Source organism: Montipora foliosa, chromosome 5 (genome assembly GCF_036669935.1).
Source record: "Montipora foliosa isolate CH-2021 chromosome 5, ASM3666993v2, whole genome shotgun sequence".
In the NCBI taxonomy this organism is placed as follows: Eukaryota; Metazoa; Cnidaria; class Anthozoa; order Scleractinia; family Acroporidae; genus Montipora; species Montipora foliosa.
In genome coordinates this window covers 19,306,934-19,331,821 of record NC_090873.1, presented here as the reverse complement: position 1 = coordinate 19,331,821, position 24,888 = coordinate 19,306,934, and the positions used below count along the sequence as shown (strand labels likewise).

Here is a 24,888-nt window from a genome sequence, read left to right as displayed (position 1 = left end):
AAATTTGAAAAACAAAACTAACAAGGCGAGTGCCACCTTTTGGAAATTCGGTGTTAAAATTCATTTTCGTTACGTAAATGTGATGGTGCATTTAAGGACGTGTGGCCTACTAATTAACAATATTTTTGCCCCAGTGGTGTGATTATGCAGGAAATGTAGATCTTAACAAGTGTTATTTTTAAATCCAAAAAAGAAATGGGGGGTAACCACGCATTTTTCAAAGATATTCAGGATCATATTTTTGTATAAAAGGTTTTAAAATAAAAGCAATGATAGGCGTTCTTTCATCAAATTGAAACTTGATTAGCTCTGACAAAATGCATGGTTTCACTTTACCCCCATTTTCTTTTTGGATACCAAGAGTAACTACTAAGATGTACTTTCTCCTTCTTCTCCCGGATAGTTTTAAAAAAACCGCGCAAAAGATATCCCTACTATTAGTAAGCCTCACCGATAGGAATCCCGAGTATCTCAAGATGCCGCAGAACGTATGCGCAATAACAATAGTAGGCACCGCCCTTAAGTGAAAATCCCTTCAGAGGAAAATCAGCATGGTAAGTAGTCCAAACCGGGGGGAGCGGGTCGGGGTGTCTTTTTTTTTCCCTCCAAATGTTTCCGTTTTTAACTTTTTGTCATTATTCTCCTGGCCCCGGTTGTCGAAAGCCGATTAACTTAATCCAAGATGAGCGTAAACTTTGCTTTAATTTTTCAACTTTTTTTCAGAGCAAGTTTTCTTTTGGGTTATTTTTGGTTTTCCAAGATTGGTCTTCCTCTTATGTAAAAAATTCTGCCAAAGTATCCAGCGTTCTTACAACATTTGGGAGTAGAGAAATAAACTCCCTTTGTCCTTGGTAATTTTTTAATCTAGGGACCGGATTAGGCGTTATATCGGCTTTCGAACAACCGGGCCCTGTACTGTTATTTTCTAATGTTCGGTATCTTTCCTTCATCTATGGTGCAAATTAGTCAAACAATAAGGACACACGGAAGCCACGAAAGGGACATCGCTTGATTTTCGAAATGAGGAGAATTTCCGACTGAAATTACGCTTAAGTGCTACGCACTTTACCAGTGAGCTTCTAGGCAAAAAACTGCATAAATATGGAAAAAATGGACGTCAGATGAGTTATTGACCAAGCGTGAGGTCAAGATGGCTGGATTTGGCCGAGTTCTTTTTTGCGTGTTTATGGACCGAGACGATGGCGAGGTCCATAAACACGCAAAAAAAGAACGAGGCCAATGTCCAGTCATCTTAACCGAACAAGCTTGGACCTTAAACTTCCACTGTCTTTCGAATTCGTAATCTTCCCAAATTAATATCGTAGCTCAGGACAGTTGGTTTCTGTGTCACGGTCGCGATACCAAGAATCTCTCTTGTGCGACAATGAACTCGGACTGTGGACGAAAAGATCGGGCAATTCGGGGAATCCATGCACGTCGACCATCACCAGGCATTGATTCGTAGGGAAGGAAGGAAGGAGGCTTGGTTAGAAACAACCCCCAGCAAAGCACAGTTATAATATCCGTTTTTAAGGTAAATAAAGGACTGCTACGAAGGGATGCCAAGGACATAAAATGCATTTTTAATGTTCACGTTCGGTAATGTCGTCAACGTCATAAATAATGCAAAATATAGCGGATGAAACGCTCAATTGAGGTAAAATTACTCCTTATTTTTTGCCAACTCACAATATAGTAAATGTCATGGATGTTTTTGCCTTTGATGAAACAAGGAAAATGCTCAAGAAAGCACCATCGTTCTCAGTACAAATAAAGACCCGTGATTACAATGAAAAAAAAACATGTCTAGTTAAAGACAAGTGCTGCCCTGCAGCATGCTTACACGAAACGAAAGGAGCAGTCATCAAATGACTTTACTGGGTAATAGTTTCATTCAGCTCTCGTCCACCAGTCAAGATGAACAATCACCGCTTATTGAAAACCATATTATTCTCATACCCACAGCATGCTGTGAAAATATTTCTTCTAAGTAATTCCTAGTGCAAACGTGCATTGGATACAAGAAACAAGCTCTCTGCAGTCAATAAGTAGCCCATGCTGTAAAAGATACCTCTAACAAGCGTAATAGGCCTGATTCACGATAGCCGCCATGTTGGTTTTCAAATTGTCATGCAAATTAGCACCTGTTATGCTGGGGGCAGACACTGGAAAAAAGGCAAATTGCAGAAAATCAGCTCGTCGAAATATTGAAATAACATTGCTAAAAGTACATTTTAGAATTTAGAATTAAGTAACTTTTATGGAATTTTACCATTTGATTGCCTTTGACATTTCGACTTTCTACTTCGCTTTCTGCTCATTTTTCACTAAAGAGGTAATCATTCTATTTTACTACTTAGGTGATCAACATTCAATGAACGTGAAACAAGTTATCTGCGTGGCTAAGATGTTCGGTTATAGCCTCTCGAACTTGTGCCATCAGAAGTGTGTAGCTTATTTGCATGATAATAGCAAATCCAACATGGCGGCCATCGTGATAAGGTCTATTTATAGAATCTCATAACACATCAGTACCAATATGTACTTATTAAAACAAGCAGTAATTCGCAATAAATTTTATACTTTTTGATATTAGAGAATCGTGAAAACACATTTAATAACGTGGATCAGAAAACCATAAACTCAGTGTTCCTCTTAGAGAACTTGAAGGGCCTTGCCCGCTCTGCTAAATCACCTTTGTATAACAAAGAGAACGCTATAGAATCAGAAAGACCTTGGCAGAGAACTAATGACCAGCAGAGGCCAAATGAAATCGCAGCAAGGCTTGGCTTCGTCCGAAATAAGTTTCTCTCGAACCACGCGATGACCAAGCCACGCGAAATCGCTCAAGTAATGGCAACCACAGTGAATTAACGTCTTTTCAAACGCGATTGAAGCCATACGTAGCATCGCTCTCTTAAATAAAAACCAAATTTGTACTTACAATCATGCAAGCAGAGTCCCCTATCTCTCCTCGACGGGGAGCTTGTTTGCTACATTGAGATAATCATTTATAGTAATTTAAATTTTGAAGCAAACGTATCATACTCTTGTGTTGCATACGTATCGAAATCTTGTCATCATAACTGAACATCTCTTATTGTCAAACATTCTAAGGTCACCATATAATCTCTAAGCCCGTGGAGTCCCTCTGGTAATCTCCTTTGGTGAATATTGGGTTCAAAGCTTCCGATGCAACAGTTTTCTAGATATGATGGAACCTTTAGCTTATTTTTTCCAGGTCGGGCTGCTTTCCAAAGATGATACAATCTTGGCAGCTTCTCTTATACCACTCAAGTAAGCCCAGTCACTGTTTGCGGAAAGCAGCGATTGGTTGCCTGAAGAGAGAGCAAAAACACAATGTTTATTCCACTGCTTTTGTTAGTCTGTCAGTCACGGATGGGCATCCTCCCCATGTTTAAATCACTGGTGTTATGGGCATCCCTTTTCTCAATTTTGCACAGTTACCCCTTTCGGTATGTGTGTATCTCTAACATTTTTGGTATCTCTTCCGATACATATAACGATAAGTGAGGAGAGTATACAGATATGAATTTTTAAATGACTAACGAAACAGGTTTTGTTGACAGAAAGTTTAACGACTAGCCGCCGCTTCTCACCCCTGATCATCAAGACTGGTACTACTTTTACATGAAAAAAGTAGAATGGTAGACTCCAACCGGCTGGGTTCGAACACTTGATCTTGAAAGACTGAAAAACGTTTTTCCACCTACGCGAAACATTTTTCAGCGAAAGCGGTTTCAATAGTAGACTGTGAATGGTCTCTAATTTCGGCGATGGATTAAAAATTAAAGACTACTCGCAGTCTCCTTCAATTGCAATTCTTGGATTTCACATGACGTCACGGCTGCCATGTTGGTGTCCCCAAACAATGAAATGGCGGCCATGTTGGTATCCCGATCCAATCCTCCGGGAATTGAAAGCTATTATTATGCTAACGTCTTCTTTTGTTTTCGTTGAAAAACATGGCTGTTGATCACGTGAGTGAAACCCAAGAATAGCGATATTTCTTGTTTACAAACATTGACGTCACATTTCTTTTTGATATTCAAATTTGACAACCACGGAACAAAAGCCATTGTTTTATCATCCAATTAAGTCCTGGTTGGCATATTAATAATAATGGGTGACGTCACGAGAAACATCACTATAGGACTACAAGTGAATTTTGCGTCGCGTCATTAATTGTCTAAACGCTCAAAGAAGCCAAGATAAGTCGTGAGAAAGAGTTAATTAAACTCACAATTAAAGGCAATTTTGTATGTTTATCCGTTTGTTGTCGAGTCATTAGTGTGCTGTTTTTGCCCGGGCTGTTTGGCACCCTTATTTCAAGATCGAAAAGATCGTATATGCCGGTGATGTGGCGGTTGCAAATTATTTCAAAGCTTATTTTTTAGTGAACTCCTACTGGCAGTGCCTTCTTTCTCGTGAAGGCAAATTCTCGACTTTTCACACGATGCCATAACTGTGTCCCAGAACAAAGTAACGGCAGCGGCAGGTACAAAACGCAGGCCACAGGTCATTGTTTTACCTATACAGAAAGTATCCTAAACATTCATAAAAGCTAACATCAGGCTTAAAAACTTTTCTTTACGCCTAATTAGGCCTAAAGGTTAGCTTTTATGAATGTTTAGGATACTTTCTGTATTGGCAAAACAATGATCTGTGACCTGTGACCTGTGTTTTGTACCTGCCGGTAACGGCAGGCATCTTTATTTCACCAAATTAATCTCTATGGAATTGAGCTCGCTTCTTATGCAAGGCTTTTCCTTTATGAAGGTAAAACCCATCGTAGCCGATGATCACGAGGGTGAGCTCCAACCTATCAAGTTCATCTGTGATAAACCAAGTCACTTCTCCAGGTCAACACTCACGGCCATCACTCAAAATGACATTGGACATTTCGTAGCAATTACACGACGCAATATCTCATCTTAATATGACAAGCTTACCGCTGTAAAAAGAATGAAAACAGACAGAATAGATGGTTTTCAATCAAGTGATGAGACGGCCATGTTAGTGTACAAAAGAATAGCAAATATGGCCCATGTTTTGCATTATAATAGACTCAAATTCCCAAAAGACTTCTCTCTCTATTGTTCTGTGTACCAACATGGCCGCTGTGACGTCAGTTGAAAACCACCTATAAACCACTTTCGATATATTAAAATTCAGCTTGAAAGAGAGGTTTAGAGAACAAAGCCAAAGGAAAGTGGATGATATGCTAATATCTTTCACATTCATTGCAACTTGTTTCTATTGTTTTTGTCGTCTCTGCTTCACTATCAAGCTGAATATTGATATTTCGAAAATGGCCTATTAGAGCTTTAGTTCAACAAGAAATAGCGTTTCTAAGCTGAGCCACGCTGATCTGCAGTATTTATGTCTAGAAACCACTTTGAAGACGGTTAGCTTTCACTTGTTTTGCTGGATACCACTATGTCAATACTATAAATCTGACACATGGCAAATCAAGACCTGGTGGACGTAAAGTTATATTCCATGAGTATGCTGCCAAGCTAATCAACCCAGAAAATCCCCCCTTTCCTCACGAAATACGAACATTGGCGCAGGATCGCGAAGCCGGGAAGTGCATGAAGGTCGACTGCTGGCACCGTTGGGACCACACATGAGCGCCTCTGCCGAGCAGAGAGACTTTCCGGGAGCTTTTCTCGTTAGTCTAGTGGATATCGGAAACCGCTATGAGAAGCCATCGACCCAGGTCCGTCCGAGTCTTCTCTAAATGTTTAAAATGTTTGTTTCTGTGAAGTAAATTGAACGTCGTGTAAGTTGAATAAAAAGAGAAATGTTTGAGGGATGGCAATGACTGTTCCCCACTTCTCCAACGGAACTTTGTGAGCACTCACTGTCTCAGTGTTTTGGTGAAACGTTGATTTGGGTGGTCGCATGCGCAAAGCGCGGGGATAACGCAATCGCTGACACCTGCCATGTTTTAATTATAAAGTAAGTAGACCGGATACCAATTTGAATGAAAGTGAAACAGCCGTCAGGAGTAACTCACACAACAAAATTTGACTATGAATTGAATAAACACAGTTAATGATTAAAAAAAAATGTCAAAAAAGAAAATCGCATGTGTAAGTACGAGTTTCCCCAAAAGATGCGTCCAAGACTTCAGCTAACTGCCAAACCTACCTCTCCTGCAAAAAACACTCTGTTATCAATGTCACATGCTAAGTGATCGTACTCCTCTCCAGTTGAGCCAACAGGAATATAGGAGTAGGCCATTCCAGAATATGGATCCCTTCCCCAGTTTGTTACCAAGTAAGCTTCTGGATCTGGAATCTAAACAGAAAATGTCAAACAAAACTGAATGTTGAAACTCTGCTCCATGTTTTGGACAAAACAAGAAAAGAATTATCATCGAATGGGGGGGTTTTCATGGAAGCCCTTGTAATTACTCCATGTCTCCAAACATGTACTTCATTGCCATCCGAAAGTTGCTCTTTCAGTCTTAGCTGAAACTGCAGTCCGCGGGCTTAAGCTTTCTGGACAAATCCTGCATTTAATCACATATAGCCTTTGAGCAGACTAAATTGTTTTCGGTATCGAGCCAGAATTTTGGCGGCGGAAGCGCGCAAGAAGAATGGGGCGAGGGAAGCCACTTTTCCGTACCCAGTTCTTCTAGGGCTCGCCAAAATACTGGCTCTATACCCGACACAAGTGAACCTGTTCTCATCACACATGACTGCACCAACAATGTTGTAGCCTTGCATTGAAATTTAAGCCCTGATTTTGCAAAAGAATTTTTAACCAAGCCAAAAGGGAAGGGAAAATTCATTTAATTCTGTCTTTTTGGGGGCAAGTTGAAAGGGGAACTCGAACATGGGCATCGATTGTATTTCCAGTCAAGTGAACAACATATTTTGCCAAGTTTAAACTGGTTCGAAAATGTGCTGAGCTGAAATTCGCAATACAGGTCCATTACACTTAATGCTTGGAACAAAATTTTTGATTTCTTTCAATAAATACGATCGCAACGCCAGCTACATATGGGCGATACACAGCAACAATATGTCACAGTGTTCTTTCAAATGCACATTTTCGGACAACGTTCATGCAGGGTTGTCACAGAAGGAAGAGAGACTCGTTGGTTTATGATAGATATAGATCATTTGTAGCTTTGCATTTGCTCATAAAAAAATGCTCTCTTGCACCTTTAGCATTTTTACTTGAAATCTGAGAAACTTGCTGAGAATTTCTAATTACGCCTCCCTGTTCATGAAGCATTCTAGGTACAGAGCGAAACATAACGAGACGTCTCTGTTTAAAGAATTTGTATAAATTTGCGATGATGCATGCCTCGCCTCAAGGAATGCACCCTTAATCCAGATATTGCTCCCTTGTATAAGGTGTTCTTTTGGTCTTGTGCCGCTGTCGTTTTATTCCTTTGTTTTGTTTTTGTATATGAAACTGTCAGTTTTTTAAGAAAAAAATTAATGCGATCAATTAAAAAACCAAGATGGCTGCGAGAATTTGACCTCTCCAATTTCCTTTTTTATTTTTCCTCCTTATCATTGTCCCGCTTGTGATTGTCTACTATAATTGAATTTTTTTTTTTCTGCGACGTCCTTTTTGTAGTTTAACATTTCCATATTTTTCTTTCTCTACACGCCTCGATTAGCTTTTGCTCTACGCGTGTAGTAAAAATATATATATTTAAAAATGTAATTATATCTTGGAAACAAACTAGACGATGAAAATTAAACTTGTTTTAACTTCTTATCCGTTTGCATCGCATATAACTTATATTGACCGTAATACTTATTACCTCATGAGGAAATAATTTCCGTAGAGTCACCATGCACATGTCCACCACCTCTTCGTCTGTCATTTGCTGCACACGGGAAGCTGTTTCACCACTTAACACTGTCATCAACACGTGGCTCGTCTTTTTAGTATTTTCATTGCTCTGGAAAAAATTCGCATTTGCCTCATTTGACGTAATATAACTGTTCATAATTCTGTTTTTAAGGGTATTAAATCTTAATTAATGAGTTCCCAGACTACGCTGTCTAGGCACACAGCAAGTATGCTACGAACGAGAATCTCAGAGAAAGTGCTACTTCGAATCGTGTCCCCACAGTTGCAGTGTTGTGAGTAGGCTCCCTCCTCGCGGTAGGAGAGAATCTTTCTCGCTTGGCCCGCGAAGAGCTGAGAGCCTCTTGGCAGGCTAAATTAGCCTAATAAATTACTTATATAGAGACCAAGACGTGAGGAGCATCAGAGAAACACGCTGCTGTTATCCTTACAAAATTTAATTAAAAGTGTTTTTATCGTGCCAAATAAGAAAAAAGGTTAATCCACGTTTTCAAACTGTAGTTTCTAGTTCCATCCCCTCCAACCCCAGCTATAAGCCACAAAAAGCTTCTTAGTTCTCTGATTACATGCTTTCCATTGATAAAAACACATTTTCGCATCTTGAAACTAGGGCTAAAATTTGATAGGTTCTAGTTTATTACATAGAGACTAGGAGTAATCAAGGATTAGTGAGGTGCGTTCGATTCCTGTTTTGTCATCGACACGAGGCATTTGAAAGTAGTTGTATATTTATTCAGTAACGAATGTATAAGTACTTTGACTGTTATCTTGTTGCTAATAATTTTATTAAAAACAATTACGGAATACATGTGTTATAACGCAACATCCGTTTTGTGGGATATCAGTAGCCTTTCTTGCTTATTATGCAAACAGCGGCGTAACTCCCCGGCCACTGATACAGTTAACAACCCGGTCCAACAGGACTTAACTTGCCTTGGGAAAGCCGTAACACTATCATATGAGATCGATGTTATTTGTGCCAACTCAAAAATCACGAGAGAGCCGGATCGGAGTGCCGAAAGTGACGTCACAATTTGAATTGATTAATTAAGAATGCATCTGGAATGCGGTGTGTGCATGCATGAGGGTGAGTTGGTATGTCGCATGGACCTCTTTCATAATGGCGACCAAATAAAATATTCTTTTGTTTTAATGTTAATAAGCCTTTCTAGCCTCGATACGACAAGCAAATTTCAAAAGAATTTGTTTCAAAATGAGGGCAGTAGGTCTCATTAACATGAAGACAAAAGAATGTAAAAGTGGTCGCCATTTATGAAAGTGGTCTATGGAATTATTATTTTGGGCTTCGATTCTAAACTACTGAGTAGATTAGGTCATTTTCTACTCAATCTAACCTTCCTTGTCCTGAACTATCTGTTTTTTAAAAACGCGAACTGTGAATCATTAAATAAAAGCCCCAAGATTATTACAAGGCTTTTTCTATGAATTCAATATTAAAATTTTGTCACTCGGTTTTTACGCCTATAAACTTTGGATTTGAGAAATAAGAGAATTTAATTGTTTTCAAGATAATCCGTCAATTGCAGCCCCTGCCCTACTGAAAGGTAAAACGAACATTTACGGAAAAGAATGCTCCAAGCTACGCACCTTACTGCTGAGATCATAAAAAAGACCACAGCTACCTCTCCCCTCAGGAGATTCTGGAACATGACCAAAAAAGTCTGCATCTTGCACTACTTTCTCCCAAAAATTGCATTTGAACTTTAAAACAACCTGCAATCAAAGTTCAAATTGTACTGTAATCGCATGAGAAATCCAACGGCCATCTCATACAAATCAGAATCAACAGGTTCTACGAGAGACGTTTTTAAAGTTAAGGGGAATCCAGTTTAAAAACTTCAAAAACATCAAGAGTATAGCTAAATTCCAAATTGCACGTGAAATCGGCGTTTTTCCCGTTTTATGTCTATTAACTGCATTCAGTTGTGTAGAACTTTCATTCAGGTTTGGGTATTCTTCCTTGTACTATCATTTTTTTGCATGTCGTTTTCATTTAAAATAGCAACCATTTTTGTCTTGATTTGGCCCCGTGCACACGGGCACTGGCACTAGTTTGAACAAACCTTTTTCATGGCGCCCAGGCAGCAGCACCAGACACCGCCAACTAAGGTGCCAATAGCCCTTATTCACGATAGCCGCCATGTTGGTTTTCAAATTGTCATGCAAATTAGCCATGTGTTATGCTGGGGGGCAAACATTGGAATAAAGGCAAATTGCGGAAAATCCTTTCGTCGCAATATTGAATTAACATTGATAAAAGTACATTTTAGAATTTAGTACCTTTTATAATAATTTTATGTCTTTTGATTGCCTCCGACATTTTGACATTTGGCGTTTTTTGTCTCGTTAGTCTAGTGGATATCCGAAACTGCAATGAGAAGCCATCGATCCGAGTGCAACTCTTTGCTATGCCTTCTCTGAAGTTGTAATATATTAGTATTTGGGTGCAGTTTTACCCATGGTGGCTTGGTAATAAAGTGGCTGAAACCCGCCATCTTGTGTGTCATGCTAAATGCCAGTTTACTACAGAAGTAGGTTTGAAGTTTGAAATAGATTGTACGTCGTGTAAGTTGAATGAAAAGGGAAATGTCAGTTTGAGGGATGGTTAAACGCCTAGCCTGAATTTGGCCTTAGCAGTACGTGCGTGGTTGCCATCCACCAAAAGCAAACATGTTTTACCATCCCCACCTCAAAATTTCGCTTTTTATCTGCCATGCAAGACGCGCACAGTAATACAAAGTAAAAGTAATTTGGACCCACGACCGTGATGTGAGAGGCATGGGTCTATCAATTTTACGTCACAAGCTGCTTTGCAATGCAAAATTGCTTTGAAAACAGGAATGCAAAGCAGTTTGTGATATAATTCCAGAATATACCCATGCCTCTCGCATCACGGTCGTGGGTCCAAATTACTGTTACTTCTGCCAAGTTTACGTGGCGTTCACGGCACAGAAAAACAAAATTCTGAGCAATAATGGTGCCGTATGTTTGCTTTGGATGGCGAGATTTATATTGGGAGCGAAAAATATTTGAGTTTATGTTCACTTTAATTGGCGGAAGGGAGAAGCTACGAAGCCACTCAGTTCTGAGGCCAATTTGTCGGGCTCATGTGTTCCCTTGAAGGACTCGATGAATCAAATAAAATTAATGTATATATTTGAAGTTGAGACGAAAGGGAGAAGTGATACTCGCACTTATCTGAACAATTTAATTAATTGTCTCTGTCTCTTCTAGACACCTGAAAATTTCCAACATGATCTCTTCTTTAAATTAACGATTATCGCTAATTCGTAATACACCTTATTCCAAAATGGCCACCATTTTAGGATTCTTTTGTTCGCTTGCAAATTAGCCCTTGTTGCCTCGTTCAAGGTAAAATATTCTTATGAATTTTTAGCTTAAGAACGAGGCAACAAGGGCTGATTTGCAAGCAAACAAAAGAATACTAAAATGACGGCCATTTTGGAATAAGGTGTATTTGCTTGGAATTTACGTTAATTTAGGACACTGTGTCCCAGGACTTGTCGTAGCAGAGAGAATAGGGAGAAAAAAAAAATCATATCCGTGGATTGGATTCTACTCGAAAGGAAACGCTTCTTTCCGCTTCACCAAGACACATTCTCCAAAAAAAAAAAATTATTTGGCTTCAGTCTCCCATAGAATATCGCTGCTGAAGATTAATTAGGCCTAAGTTAGATTAATAATTTAGGACTAAGCTTTGATTTTAAAATGTTTAGCTTCAACGATGAAATGATATACGAAATGGATCATAAATGAAGCGCAGATATGAAATCAACTACGAGGACCATAGCTTCACTTTAAGATTGTTTGTTGCCGATTGATAACACAGCATTATCAAACAATGTTAAAAATATTGTCCCTGAGCAGTTAGCGGTGTAGTGGTCAAGTGACGGGTTAATCAACATTTCCAGGTTCGAGTCCTATGTCCACGCACTTGGGATTTGTTGGGCTTATGCGATCCCGTGAAAGGACTCGATTAAATAAATATAGATATTTTAATCCCGCACCATCAAAATATGAACATAATTGGGTCTGCAAAGTATAATTTGAGAGTGATTATCCAACTGCCAAACGTCTAATCAGAATCGATTAACTTTGTTGAATGTAGGATGCACTCGAATAAATTTCACGCTCGTATAACACCGCCGTATCGCTTCTTTCCCTTTCGTAAACAAACGATACCATTTTAAGTAACCAAGCCTTTTTATTCGGTTAGCTTTCAATAAATTGTTAGAATTAGCTTCATTTAAATATTTTAAAATTGCCATCTTGTAGCCGTTGTTTCGGTAGTGTAGACGTTAAGTGCTTTTGCTCTCAAGCCTTTGAACCGAGTTCGACATCGTTCGATCAACTTTTTCTAATTTTTTTCCTCAGTTTTTTTTTTAATTCTAAGTGACATACGCTGCTAACCTAGTCCTAGATTAAGTAGTTTTTTACTCACTTGCAAACGACAAACTTAACAGTGAAAATTGTCTCGTCCAAATGACATCGCTTGGTTACGAAAGGGAAAATTGCAACGCCGCCCGGCAGCCAAAAATGACACAAACGACCTTCGCTCTGTTAGCCCCATCGAATTTATCAACGATCAACAAGGTTTGAACTGATTACTCGATGTCCTCCAACTATCAAATACTCACCTTTTCTATTAGTCCTGCTCCAAGATTTTGTATCGCCATTTGCTTTCTTTCGGGAAGGTCTGGGATGAATTTCAACCGCCCAGATTTCAAGACGAATAAAGGCACCGTAACAATCACCTGTAGACACAGAATTGTCATGATTTCATGCGCATTCACGAGGCATCGAGATCACTTGATACAAATGTTAAAACAAGGGGAACAAAGAAAAGGTTCCCTTTGTTAGACAGCATCACCACAAAACGGAATTCAGCCATTGACTGTTAATAAAAAATTGTCATGTTATACAAAATCTGTTGAGGATTAGGTTACTGCACGAAGGAAGCTGGTCGTGAACTGTGAGCTTTTCTGGTAAATAAAGAAAAGTGAGCTTTCACTAAGTGAACCGAACTGGATTTCTTGGCCAACGGAACCGTCACACGAAACAGGCTGCACGAACAGTAGTAAGAGAATACACAAATGTGTGGTATGCATGTCGGTACATTTCTCCCGCATCGAACGCATACGAAAGGAGGTTTTAAGTAGAAATGTTTGAATGGGGTTGTCGTCGGGGTTGCAGTGTTGCGCCAAGGGAAACTTTGTGACGTCTACACAATGTGGGTGTATCTCATTACGATGCTACATTTGTCAGCCGTCATTAATTTCATCTTATATATCGCGTGGGCAATGTAAATAGATATAGATGAAGGTAAACTGATATGGATGACTGAATTCTTGGAAACTGAATAATTTAGCGTGCCTTACGTAGGTGGGGACTCTTGGTGGGTATATGCATGAGGTCTTTCCCATCGCGAACCTCAAGAACCAGACAAAAAATAGTAACAATCAGCTAATCTTTGGAATAGCAGGAACGCTCATGTACTACCTTGTCTGCAGAGAGTATCCTTCCATCAGAGCTTGTTATGACAACTTTGTCGCCAGAGTAATCGATTTCTTTCACCTTAGGAAAAAAAAATAGCAAACTAGTCGATTAAGTGAGCAAGTGGTGCTAGCTGAACGGCAAAGTATCTCTAAAATTCATGTATCTTGTTATTTTGAGTGCTGACATAAAAATGTAGCTTCTCAGTGGGTATTGGATTTAAGAAGTCAAGAGATGTGATCAAATTAAACAGGAAACCATCCTCAGAAAAATAGGAGTATCCTGCCGTTAAGATGGATAGTTTTCTTAGTCAAAAAAAGGTTCTTGGCGTCCTCGAGATTTATCACTAAACTAATCCTGAAATTGATGAATACTTTGGCGGGCACTCAAAAGCTGAAGACAATCAGGGGAAACAAGAAAAAACTTTCATATTTTTTTGCCTTTTCCAAGAAAGCTGCTTCAATAAAATATGTAATCTTAGTATATACTAAGACAGTCCTCAAACTCCGAATATGGCCTTCGCGAAGTTTGCTTTCGCGCCAAACAAAGATAGAAAAGAAAACGCATGCTTCGCATCTGACAAACACAAAATCAAAGTTTCTAAGATTATCACTGATTATGCTTCATTTCTTTACTTCAAATTGAAGCCTGATATCCAGGTTCTGAGCAAGATTATAGAGTAAGATGCCAAAGCCATGGTGTAGAAGGGTGTGATCACCAGAAAACTGCGGAAAGTCTTCATTTTGGTCCCAGGATATGGAGGATACTTTACAAAGAGGAGCAGCACAGCTGAATTCCAGGTTTCCAAGATGAAATTGCAGCACTTTGTTTTCAAGCTATAAAGTCAATCAAAGTTCGTTATGTCAACGCAGGGCAACTTGACCTCTCGGAATTGTAATTCTATAAAGCTATTTATAATTAGGAATGGCATTTTAAAACAAAAGATGCAAAAATAATCCTGTGATGATGCAAATCTGGCGCGTTTTCAAGGCAACCCACGCGTCATGACAATTTTTCATCCCGGCAAACCGGGCAGGACCCTTTGTATCAGGAATTTTCAGTCCGGCTTGTCGAGATCTCGGCACCTCAGACCGGGATCTCATCAAGCGGGTCAGCCCGCCTTCTCATATACAATAGCCGAGACCTCAGACAAGCGGGTGAGCCCACCAAACCGGGCAGGCTCGCCTCATATAAGGTGCCGTTGCACACACCATGGTAAATGCCATTTCCCATGGTAAATTATCCCGTGGTGCCTCACAATTGGGCTTCTAGTATACCGTGTTAACCAGCGGTCACACGTTACGAAGATTACAGAGGCAAAAAGCAATCTCACGCAATTCATTGGCTGGAAATTTAATTACAACTTCATCAGCATCGTGATTGGCCCTTGTACCTCGGGCATCAAAACACCCCTCCAACTTACCACGTTAAATGTCATGGACGCTTCTTCTGATCTTTTTGACGAATCCATGGAAATTCACCACGGGAAATATACCTAGGGAAATGTCGGTCACACGCACTAAATGCAGTTTTCCGTGGTAAAAGGGTCATTAACCACGGTAAAAGTACCCCGTGTAACCGCACCTACAAACAGGCCCTAAAATTCGCCAAACTACCCGCTACGCAGCATGCTACACTTTGGATCTCCATCCTCCTTCTCAATTGTTGCCCGAAAAAACTTCGCGCGCAAAGTCTGCTCCTGAGCAGCAAAAACATATCCTTCTGTGCTCTTCCCCAAATACTCAGATCTAGGCCACTGCCACGACCCTCTCATGAGCCACTTCAATGAAATCCCTCGTAAACATGCAGTTCAACCTCTTCTCGCGAAACGTCCCCTTCCTTGCCTCCTCCAGCTTCTTGTACTCGTTCTTCGTTTCTCACATCTGCAAAGCCCTTCGAACAACCTTCAACAGCACTCGCCTTGAAATATCCAAACAGTCCATGTTCCTCTCCTTCACACACAATCACTTAACAAGAACAATATCACTAACAAGGAAAGCCATCAGCTTACCCAATGGCTTAAGCCGTTCAACCGAAAAACGAAAGAAAACTCACAAAATTATGATCACTTAACATATGCACCGTTGAAAAGAGAGTATGCAATAAGAGTCACTAATTTATGTAATTACTTCCGTGAATAAGCCCTCCGTCTCCACCAAGAACTGTTTGTGCATCTCCAAAACTTTATCTGTTGGAATAATAAACATGTCTTACTGGTACATACAACATCAGAACCAGATGGACCGCGTTTTGCTAAGGTCAGCTTTTCCGCTACTATACTCCCCTCCATTAGTCTCGTTAGAAGCTGTTTTTGTAGTGTCACGGACTGCTCATTTGGGGACAGCGTTGCGTGGCATCACAAAAGTGGTTACGAAGGAAACTTCCCCTCCTTCAGTAAAAAAGCCATTACAAGTAAATGGGTGCATTGTTCTTAAAAAAATTGCACCCATGAGCCCGCAGTTTCTTCAGGCTTCTTTTGCAGTTGCTCCATTAACTGCGATGATCACTTTCACTAAGAATTACATAACCGAAGTCCAATTATACGAAATTTCATATATTCTCTACAATATATAGATTTAGCCAGGCCTAAAAGCGGAGCTACCGTGTTATTTATTCTCACAATAAGTTAACCTGTCTTGAGCCTGCAATCTAATCGAGAACCAGTGCCTGGTCAGCAGTCAACTTGAGCCCACGACTGCCAAGTCACCCTGTCTTTCACTCGTCAAGTGGTGGGGTGGTTTAATGCCACAAACAATGCTAGTTTTAATCCAGAACCTAAAGGAATCGTGTTTGGCTTGTTCAAGCAAAGCCTTGCTGCGCATGGGGCTGTGAGAACGTTTAACTACACTTTTTTTTACACAAGATGTATTACATCTATTCACACAACTTAAAAGGTAGCTCGATTATTTCGACTGAATTTCCCAGTAAGATAAATGTTAAATACAAGGTTGAGAAATTTACATGATTCAATTGACTTTATTTGCCCTATTTGATTGTACGTTCACTCAGTTCCTGTACACGTCAGTATGTGATTACATGCTGTAGCTGCCTATTACTTCTTGTTTTGGCTTGCATGTCATAATGTAAGTTAAGTTTTTTTCTTTTTCTTTTTTATTTGTATCTTGGTCGTCAAGTGTAATATAAACTTTTGCTAGGTATTTAAAATTAAATAAACAAGGAGCCCATTATTTAAAAAAAAATATAGCACAAAAAGATGATTTTAACTCATTAATTCCTGCAAAAATTACAACATTTTCGGGCGGAAATTGCGCGCGAATTGCTCGGAGGTGAATAGCAAAGGCTATCCGGAGTTCAAGTAGCCAATCAGCACGCACATTCAACACTATCCACTGTTTTGGTACATGTATATACTAATACAGGATATAATAACTGTTACGAACTTGGAAATGACCACCTCCCAGAGACTTAAAGAGCTCAGCTGGTAGAGCAAGTACATGAAATTGCAATAATTATTTATTATTACAGTATTATTAATAAATATTTTGTACAGATATAAATTGGCAAAAAGAACACTCTTCTGTTTTTCTCTTGTGGAATCCTGGATTATCAAATAAAAATGAACTGTACCTTCCAAAGATTTGTCATCGTCAGAGAAATCTCTCTTCTCCTCAGCAATGGCGTCAAGGAGAGCATTAAAGTGAAATTCAACTTTCCTGTCCGTGTTGCTATCGACAAACTGGCCATCTTCCATAAGAAGGTCACATTTGCTACTGATGTGGTGCATGGTTAAACCAGACTAGGAATCAATAGGAAATGAAATTATGCGTAAAGAAGTTACAGCCCACATTGTACAGTACATGCACATCAAATAATACTTAATATAGTGCCTTTTAATATTATTAGTGATCCATTCTTAAAAAAACAGTCAATGTTACTTTTCCTGTTGTGTTATTGTTCTTTTCTTACTGAGTAGAAATATATAGCAAGGAAGAAATACTGTAATTTTAAAACAAGTAAACTGCTGGAATATTTTACACAGGAGTTAAAAACATTGCCCCTAATACACCAACAAATACCGGTAGTGACAAATGGTTCTTTCCCAAGCTACCATGGTCTAAACAAATGGCAAAACTTTGACAAGGCTGAAGATTAAAAAGAGCGCAACTATGTAAGAATACAGTGTATGCTATCCAATGGAGTGTACAATACTACAATACGTTATCTGTGAGAAGTCTTCCACTACTGTCAAGATATCATACATGCATGTAGAAAAGATCCACTTAAAATCATTGCTGTTTGATTTCGAACCCCACCTCCCTTTTAATGAACATTCAGCTCTGTTCTTACTGAAGACACAACTGCTTGTGCCACAATGCCATTATTTCAAGCACGCTAATTCAATTGACTCTGTAAGTAGAGATTTTTTTGTTTCGTACTGTCTGCTTTTCATTTTGGACCTTCTTTTATACAATGGATTTACACATTTTATAACAACATATCAAGCTGTGTTTTGAACAATGGTTTTTTCACTGCCCCGTTAGCGGGGTTAGGCAGGGAGATCCGCTACCCTCCTTTTTGTTCATTATTGTCTTAGAGATTTTGACTATTAGTATACAAAAATGACCAGGGTATTATGGTGGATGGGGAAGAAACTGAATTGGAACATTTTGCAGATGACTTAACCGCTTTTCTGTTACATGTAAATGATAATTCTTTATTGGAGTTCTTGGAGCTTCTAAAAAGGTTTGAAGAGTGTTCTGGTCTCAAAAATTAATAAATCATGATAAGTCAGAAATGATGTTAAAATTCTGGGGATTCATTTCACATATGATTATCGCATTAAACAAAAGATGAACTTTTCTATTTTTTTTATTATTTTTTATTAACTAATTTACATCGCTGATTTACATTACTTACATATAAAGAATATAAATACATGATTACATTGCTACTATACAATAATTACTTAACAATACAGATCTTTAATACAGAGTAGGCAAAAAACTTAAGTACCTTATTACATGAAATTTTCGCGACACGTTAATTTCGCGAATTTCGCGATTTGAAATTTAAGTGACGCGAAAATTAAATGTCGCGAAAATAACATTACGCGAAAATTAATTGACTCACATTATGTCAATAACTAAAACAGCGACTTTATTACACACGTTTATAACAATCATTTTGAGCTATTCTGTGGTAATGTTCTGGTCCTCTCTATCGCTACTCCTTTCCGTCTCTACTCCAGGTAGCACTTCTTTTGTACAATCCTCAAACTGTCCATTTACTGGCTCCTTGAGTGTCTCTCACTCAAAAACGCGAAATTAAAGTGAATCAAAATGCAAAATTAGGTGTCGCGAAATATGCGAACCTCAAAATCACGAAATTAACGTGTCGCGAAAATTTCATGTAATTAGGTAGTCCCTGCACACTCACGCACAGCCACACACACACCCACACGCATTACGCACTTCTGATTACCCGTTTTTAGACAACAGATGAACTTTGACGAGTTGATTACATCTATTAAAGATAAGGTAAGGATATGGAGGTGGAGAGACCTCACTATTATTGGCAGAATTCAAATCGTCAAGACATTTATTATTCCATTATTCCTTTATCGTGCAAGCATGATCTGCTTAGACAAAGAATTTTTGAACCAGGCCAACAAAATAATTTTTAACTTTATTGGAAAGGAAAAGACAAAATCAAACGCCTAGCGCTTATTAGTGATATTGAAGATAGCGGACTCAAAGCTCCAAACCTAGAGTCCATAATTAAAACCCAGAGAATACTTTGTTGCAAACAACTCGCAAGTGAGCAACCCAGCAGTTGGAAAACTATACTTCTGCACTACCTAAAACCTGTTGGAGGTAAATTTATCCTATGTTGTGACTTTTGATGTAAAAACCTTGCCCATCAAGCTTCCAACGTTTTATGAGGAATGCCTCAAATATTTCGCAGAATGCTCTGTAGCAAACCAAGGTAAGGTACAAAACCCCACCAATGCAAGTCTGTCTTTAATAAAAGGTTAGCAAATAAAGGCATTCTTAGAATAGGAGACCTGATTTCTGAAGATAATACGCTGATAACTTAATAATAACCATCTACGAGAATTAAATATTTCTCCGCTGGATGCATTCAGACTTATTTGTGTAATCGAAGCTCTTCCAACAGAATGGCGCACACTTTTAAAAACGGGTAATCATTCTGTCATCGAGCCTTTCAACTTACAAAATCAGGTTCAGTTATATTTAAATGGTCAAAATGTTTTACTTAGCAAAGCCGTATTGAAGATCATTTATACTGAAGGAAATTCGAAATAGAAACATTACTCCACCCACAGCTCAACTCAAATACAATGCTCAATTCGTATCTGACGAATTAGATTGGAAACAAACTTACAGCCTACCACATTGTGTTGCGTTAGACACAAAATCGCACGAATTTCAATATAAACTTCCCAACATATGTCTTGACACGAAGGTCCTCCTTAGCGAAATTGGGATAATTCCATCTCCGGCTTGCACTTTTTGTGGAGAAGCAGACGAATCTCTTGAACATATTTTTGTAACTTACCATTACACCAAGAAATTCTGGGCAGAAGTTGGATAAAATGAATAGGCAACCTAGATATTGAAATTGAACATCTTTCTAATAAAGACAATGTTTGGTATAATGGATTGCAAAAGAGATTTATTTGTAAATCATATTCTGTTGATTGCGAAAAAATATATTTATTCCTGTAGATGTAATAAAACCAAACCATCCATTATAGTATTAAACGCTAGGATTAAGATGATCTACCGACTTGAAATAATGGTCGCCAAATCTTGCAACAAGTTGCCCATCCATTTTGAAAAATGGGGCCAACTATATTGAAAACTAATGCAACAATAATCTTGTACTGCGCTTGTCATTATGTTAAAACGAACGAGTATATATGTGTAATTTATGTAAAGAGGTCCACTGTGTATTATATGTGTATGTATTTGTAAGTGAGTATTGTAAGTAACATACTTCTACGATGAAATTAAAACAAAATAAAATACAAAAAAAAAAATTCAAGATGATGAAAATGCCCTTGTTATTGCCCAAACAGGAATCCAACTTGGGTTTAAGCAGCTGTATATGGGGGAGTAGTGCATTGTCCTTAAAGTGCCCCTGTGACTAAAAAATCAATTCATATTTTTCTTTGGATTTCAAAACTATGTTAACAAAACACTAAGTGACCCACGTTTTAAGCCTTGATTTCAAAAAGACACCTCTTTATTTTAACTGTAATTTTCCTATTTAATGGTCCGCCATTTCTAACATTATGTTCTTGAGAGAGCTGGATCGAGGAGAAAATGACGTCAAAGGCTCACTAGTTTAAGAATGCAATACGTGTGTACGCCGCAGAATTAATATGCAGCACGGGAGTTTTGGGCTTTCAGACTTTTAACTCACGCTTTGCATATACAATAAGCTGCGTTTACACGCTGAAATTTTAAGCTAGTGAGCCTCTGACGTCACGTTTCCCTGGATCCAACCGTCTGAGGTCCAATCGGTCAGTTTTGAACGTGAGTAATGGCGGACCGTGAAATCCAAAACTTACACTCAGAGTAAACGGCCTTTGGATAAAAAAAAGCTCAAAATTTCAGTCAAGGTGTTAAGCAAACACACTTTCAAAATCTGAAGGAAAAAAGGAAGTGGTTTTTTGATCACAGGGGCACTTTAAGGTGGCTTGATTGACCAAAGGTAAACAAGGTAATGCAGCTTCGATCTTTTACAGAAATCAAACAGCAAAATAGTCACAATGGAGCTTTTTTGACAATACCTGTTCGCACAACACGGAGAGAGGATTGTTCATACAGCCAGTGAGGATTTGAGCTCCCCTACCAACACAGCAACCCAGAATTTTGTCATCCCAAACACGCCCACCGATCCTCTCTCTGCTTTCAACAACCATTCCCTGTGAATTCAAAATAGACTGATGACTCAATCCAGTTCTTGAATATAAAAGTTGTTTGTGTATTTGCAAAAAGATAAAATAATAATAAATACTCTTACACTGGATCAAGTATATAGTAATTCTGAGCAGGCAAAGGTGCTTTAAACTTTCTGCCTTTGAATCAAATAAGTGTACATGTTTCAAAAGGGTTGGAACTGACTGACTGCCAAATTTCAAAAAAGTACCTGGGGCCACAGTTCAGTAAGAAAAAAAGGTAAAACATGTTTCCAAACAAGTAAGGGCAATGGGATATGTAGAAGGTACTTAATAAAAGAAAACGGAGGCTGCTGTACCTTTGCAGTCCTATGAAAAGTGTCTGTGAGTAGTTACGACCAGCAAATGTCTGATTTGTCAAGCGCTGAAATCAATACTATTTTTATCTAAGGATGATCAAACTTACTAGGTTTGAGGAGTTGATTCCAAAAATTTTAACACTATTATTAAATGTATGCATTCTTAACTTGTGAAAACAAATAGATGATGTTGCAATCAACTTGTACATTAATTGGCAGATTGAAGAAACATCTCTTCAAGCACTTAATGAAGGAATTAGGCTCTTTACACGACAGGTCAGACAATTTAACTAACCCTACACATGGGCACACAAAGGGTCAAGGTAATAAGTTAGTACAGCTTGTACACGTACCTTTATGCCAAAGTTGTCCAGATGTCTTGCAGCTGACAAGCCAGCAGCTCCAGCACCAATCACAATTACTGAAAGCTAAAAGTTACATCAAATTAATTTGGGCTCATGTAAAACCTTTAGCACCACACAAAAGACTAACAAAATTAAGCAAAAATCTGTTATTATTGGCCCTTTGTTTGTACTTGGCAGATTGCTCCCTGATAAGATTGCTTTAACCCTTTCACTCGATCCCAAGAGTGCCACTTATAGATTTTACTTTGTCTAACGCCAGACTATTTTACTCGTCAATGGGGAACCCCACGGGGGTGAAAGGGTTAACAACAGCTAGATTCACTCAAAAACTATGTCCCCATTAACCCTTTCACTCCCACGAGTGCCACTTATAGATTTTACTCTGTCTAACGCCAGACGATTTTACTCGTCAATGGGGAACCCCACGGGGGTGAAAGGGTTAAAGTACATGTAAACTTGACATCACTATTCTATTTTAGTATCATTGCATAGGTGATTATTAAAAATTCTCTGCAATGATTGGTTGATCTTGAGTTGATTATTACATGATGATCACCTTTCAAAAATGGAAGCAAGCCGTTTTGTCAAGGTGACAGATGAAGAAATTAATTATGTAAAGGAAATGCATATTTTTCAAATTATAATCACCTAGTTTGTAATAATTAAACTAAAACAATAATAATTATTAACATTCAACTCAGGCTCGGTGAATATTGGTGAATAAGGACTTCATCTCAGCAAATAATTGTAAAATAATATAAAGTTCCTCAACAAAGACTTTCACTTTATAGCATTTGTAGCTCTGCAGTGTCTTGGGTATAATGAATTAGGTATCTTTTGTGTTGCTTCATAGTATTATAGGGAGGTTTCACTTGACTCTCACAATACCAAACCCATCAAAGATCAGAGGACTTTTGCTAACATAGTTCATAGGTTCAATTCATGTACTTAAAATGAAGGAAACTGGTGTGTGTAAGCCAACGATTTGCCTAGGTTTTACTTCTTGTTTAATGAAAATTAGGTGCAAGATGTCAAGCCAGTAATTAACCCATTGACCCCTGGGAGTGATACTTACACCGAACGATTCTACTCGTCAACTGGGCGTGTCCTTAAGGGCACATGTCCCCTCCAGCAACCCACTGACCCCTGGGAGTGAGACTTAACAGATTTACGTTACAGACTACGTTTTTGCCTTCATAATTTCAACCGGACAGCTAGCGTTACACAGATATGCTTAGAGAGCTGGAATGGGATACTTTAGAAAGGAGAAAAAAGAAGACAGATTCACACTAATGTGCAAACTGAGTCATATAGTCTTGCATTTTAGTATAGAATACCCAAAATTAGCAAGCACATTCTGACATTTTATTTTTTTTCTAGATCCATGTGTCAAAGGAATTCTTTGCTTTCAGAGATCATAAATTCTAAGTCACTGAACTGTTTTAAAACAAATTTAGCTTAATATCTTAAATACGAACGATACATGTCCAGGTCTTTGTATATATTACACAAATATTATACCTTTTATTTCTATACATTTCTTTTCTTATTTGTACACATTATGTATGTATGTATATACATGTATATATTATATATCTAATTAGGTTCACCTATTCCATTTAGCTATTTGCCATGTGTTTTATTTTTTAAAGAGTTGTTGTTTTGTCTAATCGACTTTAACAACTTCATAAATGTAGGCTGTAGATGTGCAACACCAGACGCTCTTCCTCGTCAACTGGGGACGTACTTGGGCGCCTGAGGGGTCAATGGGTTAATCAGTCAAAGTTGTCGCCTCCATTAACCCACTGACTCCTGGGAGTGAGCCATAACAGATTCTACTCTGTCTATATAATGCCAGACGATCTTACTAATCTACTGGGGGCATCCTAGGGCTCCTGAGGAGTGAATGGGTTAACACCAGACAGTAGTACAGACAAATCCCTTAAGGATGGTGCCCACCATTGTTATTGCGCATACATTCTGCGCATCTCGAGATACTTGGGTTTCCTATCAGTGATGGTTACTTATGCAGGGATATTTTTGCGTGGTTTAAAATTATCTGTAGAAAGTAGATCTTAGTAAGTATTCTTGGTATCCAAAAAGAAAAATGGAAGTAATTAACCATGCATTTTTGAGAGATAATAAGCTTCAATGTGAGAAAGGATGCCATACATCGCTTTGTATTTTAATTATCTCTGAAACATGCGTGGTTACCCCCAATTTTCGTTTGGATTTCAATAACAGTTGTTAAGATCTACATTTCCTGCATAATCATAAACCAAGGCAAAAATACCTTTGAATTAGTAGGCATCTTCCTTAATTAGTTACTTTCGGCACTAAAAAAACACCTCTCAGCAGCCCTCTGAAGGATTACAATTAAAACCACTTTGAACAAAAGACAGCAAAATCCGTGTGACAGCATCCTTTTAACAATTAAATCTTTGTAAAATGTGCCTAGGTTTCACCACTAGACAGTGCCAGTTTATCAAATGAAATTTTATCATTCTTTTTCTTCCCATTAGTCATTGTAGTGCTTTTATAATGTGAACTGGAACTGTAGCATCCTGAGTGCAAGACCTCCCTTAGCTTGCCACCTTTAATAATAATAATGATGATGATGATGATGATGATGATGATGAGGAGGAGGAGGAGGAGGAAGAGGAGGAGGAGAAGAAGAAGAAGAAGAAGAAGAAGAAGAAGAAGAAGAATAAGAAGAAGAATGGACTTTATTTAACCCATCGACCTCCCTTGGAGTGAGACTTGATATATGTATGTTATTATTTTTACTCTGTCTAACGCCAGACGAATTCACTCATCAACATGCCGGGTGGTTCAGGAGTCAACAGGTAAGTGTCAAGTCTTGTTCAGCTTGGGAACT

General features: G+C 38.5%; 1 protein-coding gene across 5 annotated transcripts in view; it reads right to left on the bottom strand.

Moving 5' to 3' along the window:
• The window catches only part of LOC138003723 (lysine-specific histone demethylase 2-like), an 82,204-nt gene that overhangs the window by 19,502 nt on the left and 37,814 nt on the right, over positions 1-24,888 (bottom strand). Inside the window, exons 10-20 of one of the 5 annotated variants that reach the window (XM_068849934.1) lie at positions 21,999-22,073; positions 21,179-21,313; positions 16,987-17,155; positions 15,528-15,586; positions 14,034-14,234; positions 13,405-13,479; positions 12,543-12,659; positions 9,472-9,597; positions 7,814-7,954; positions 6,178-6,327; positions 1,562-3,338 (exon numbers count right to left, since the gene is read on the bottom strand). In XM_068849934.1, coding sequence (XP_068706035.1) covers positions 3,294-3,338; positions 6,178-6,327; positions 7,814-7,954; positions 9,472-9,597; positions 12,543-12,659; positions 13,405-13,479; positions 14,034-14,234; positions 15,528-15,586; positions 16,987-17,155; positions 21,179-21,313; positions 21,999-22,073 — 1,293 coding nt within the window. In that variant the 3' untranslated portion in view covers positions 1,562-3,293. Of the gene's footprint in view, positions 1-1,561; positions 3,339-4,954; positions 4,976-5,266; positions 5,784-6,177; positions 6,328-7,813; positions 7,955-9,471; positions 9,598-12,542; positions 12,660-13,404; positions 13,480-14,033; positions 14,235-15,527; positions 15,587-16,986; positions 17,156-21,178; positions 21,314-21,998; positions 22,074-24,888 lie in introns of those variants that run through there. The other 4 variants (XM_068849935.1, XM_068849937.1, XM_068849936.1 and 1 more) reach the window with 4 other exon arrangements.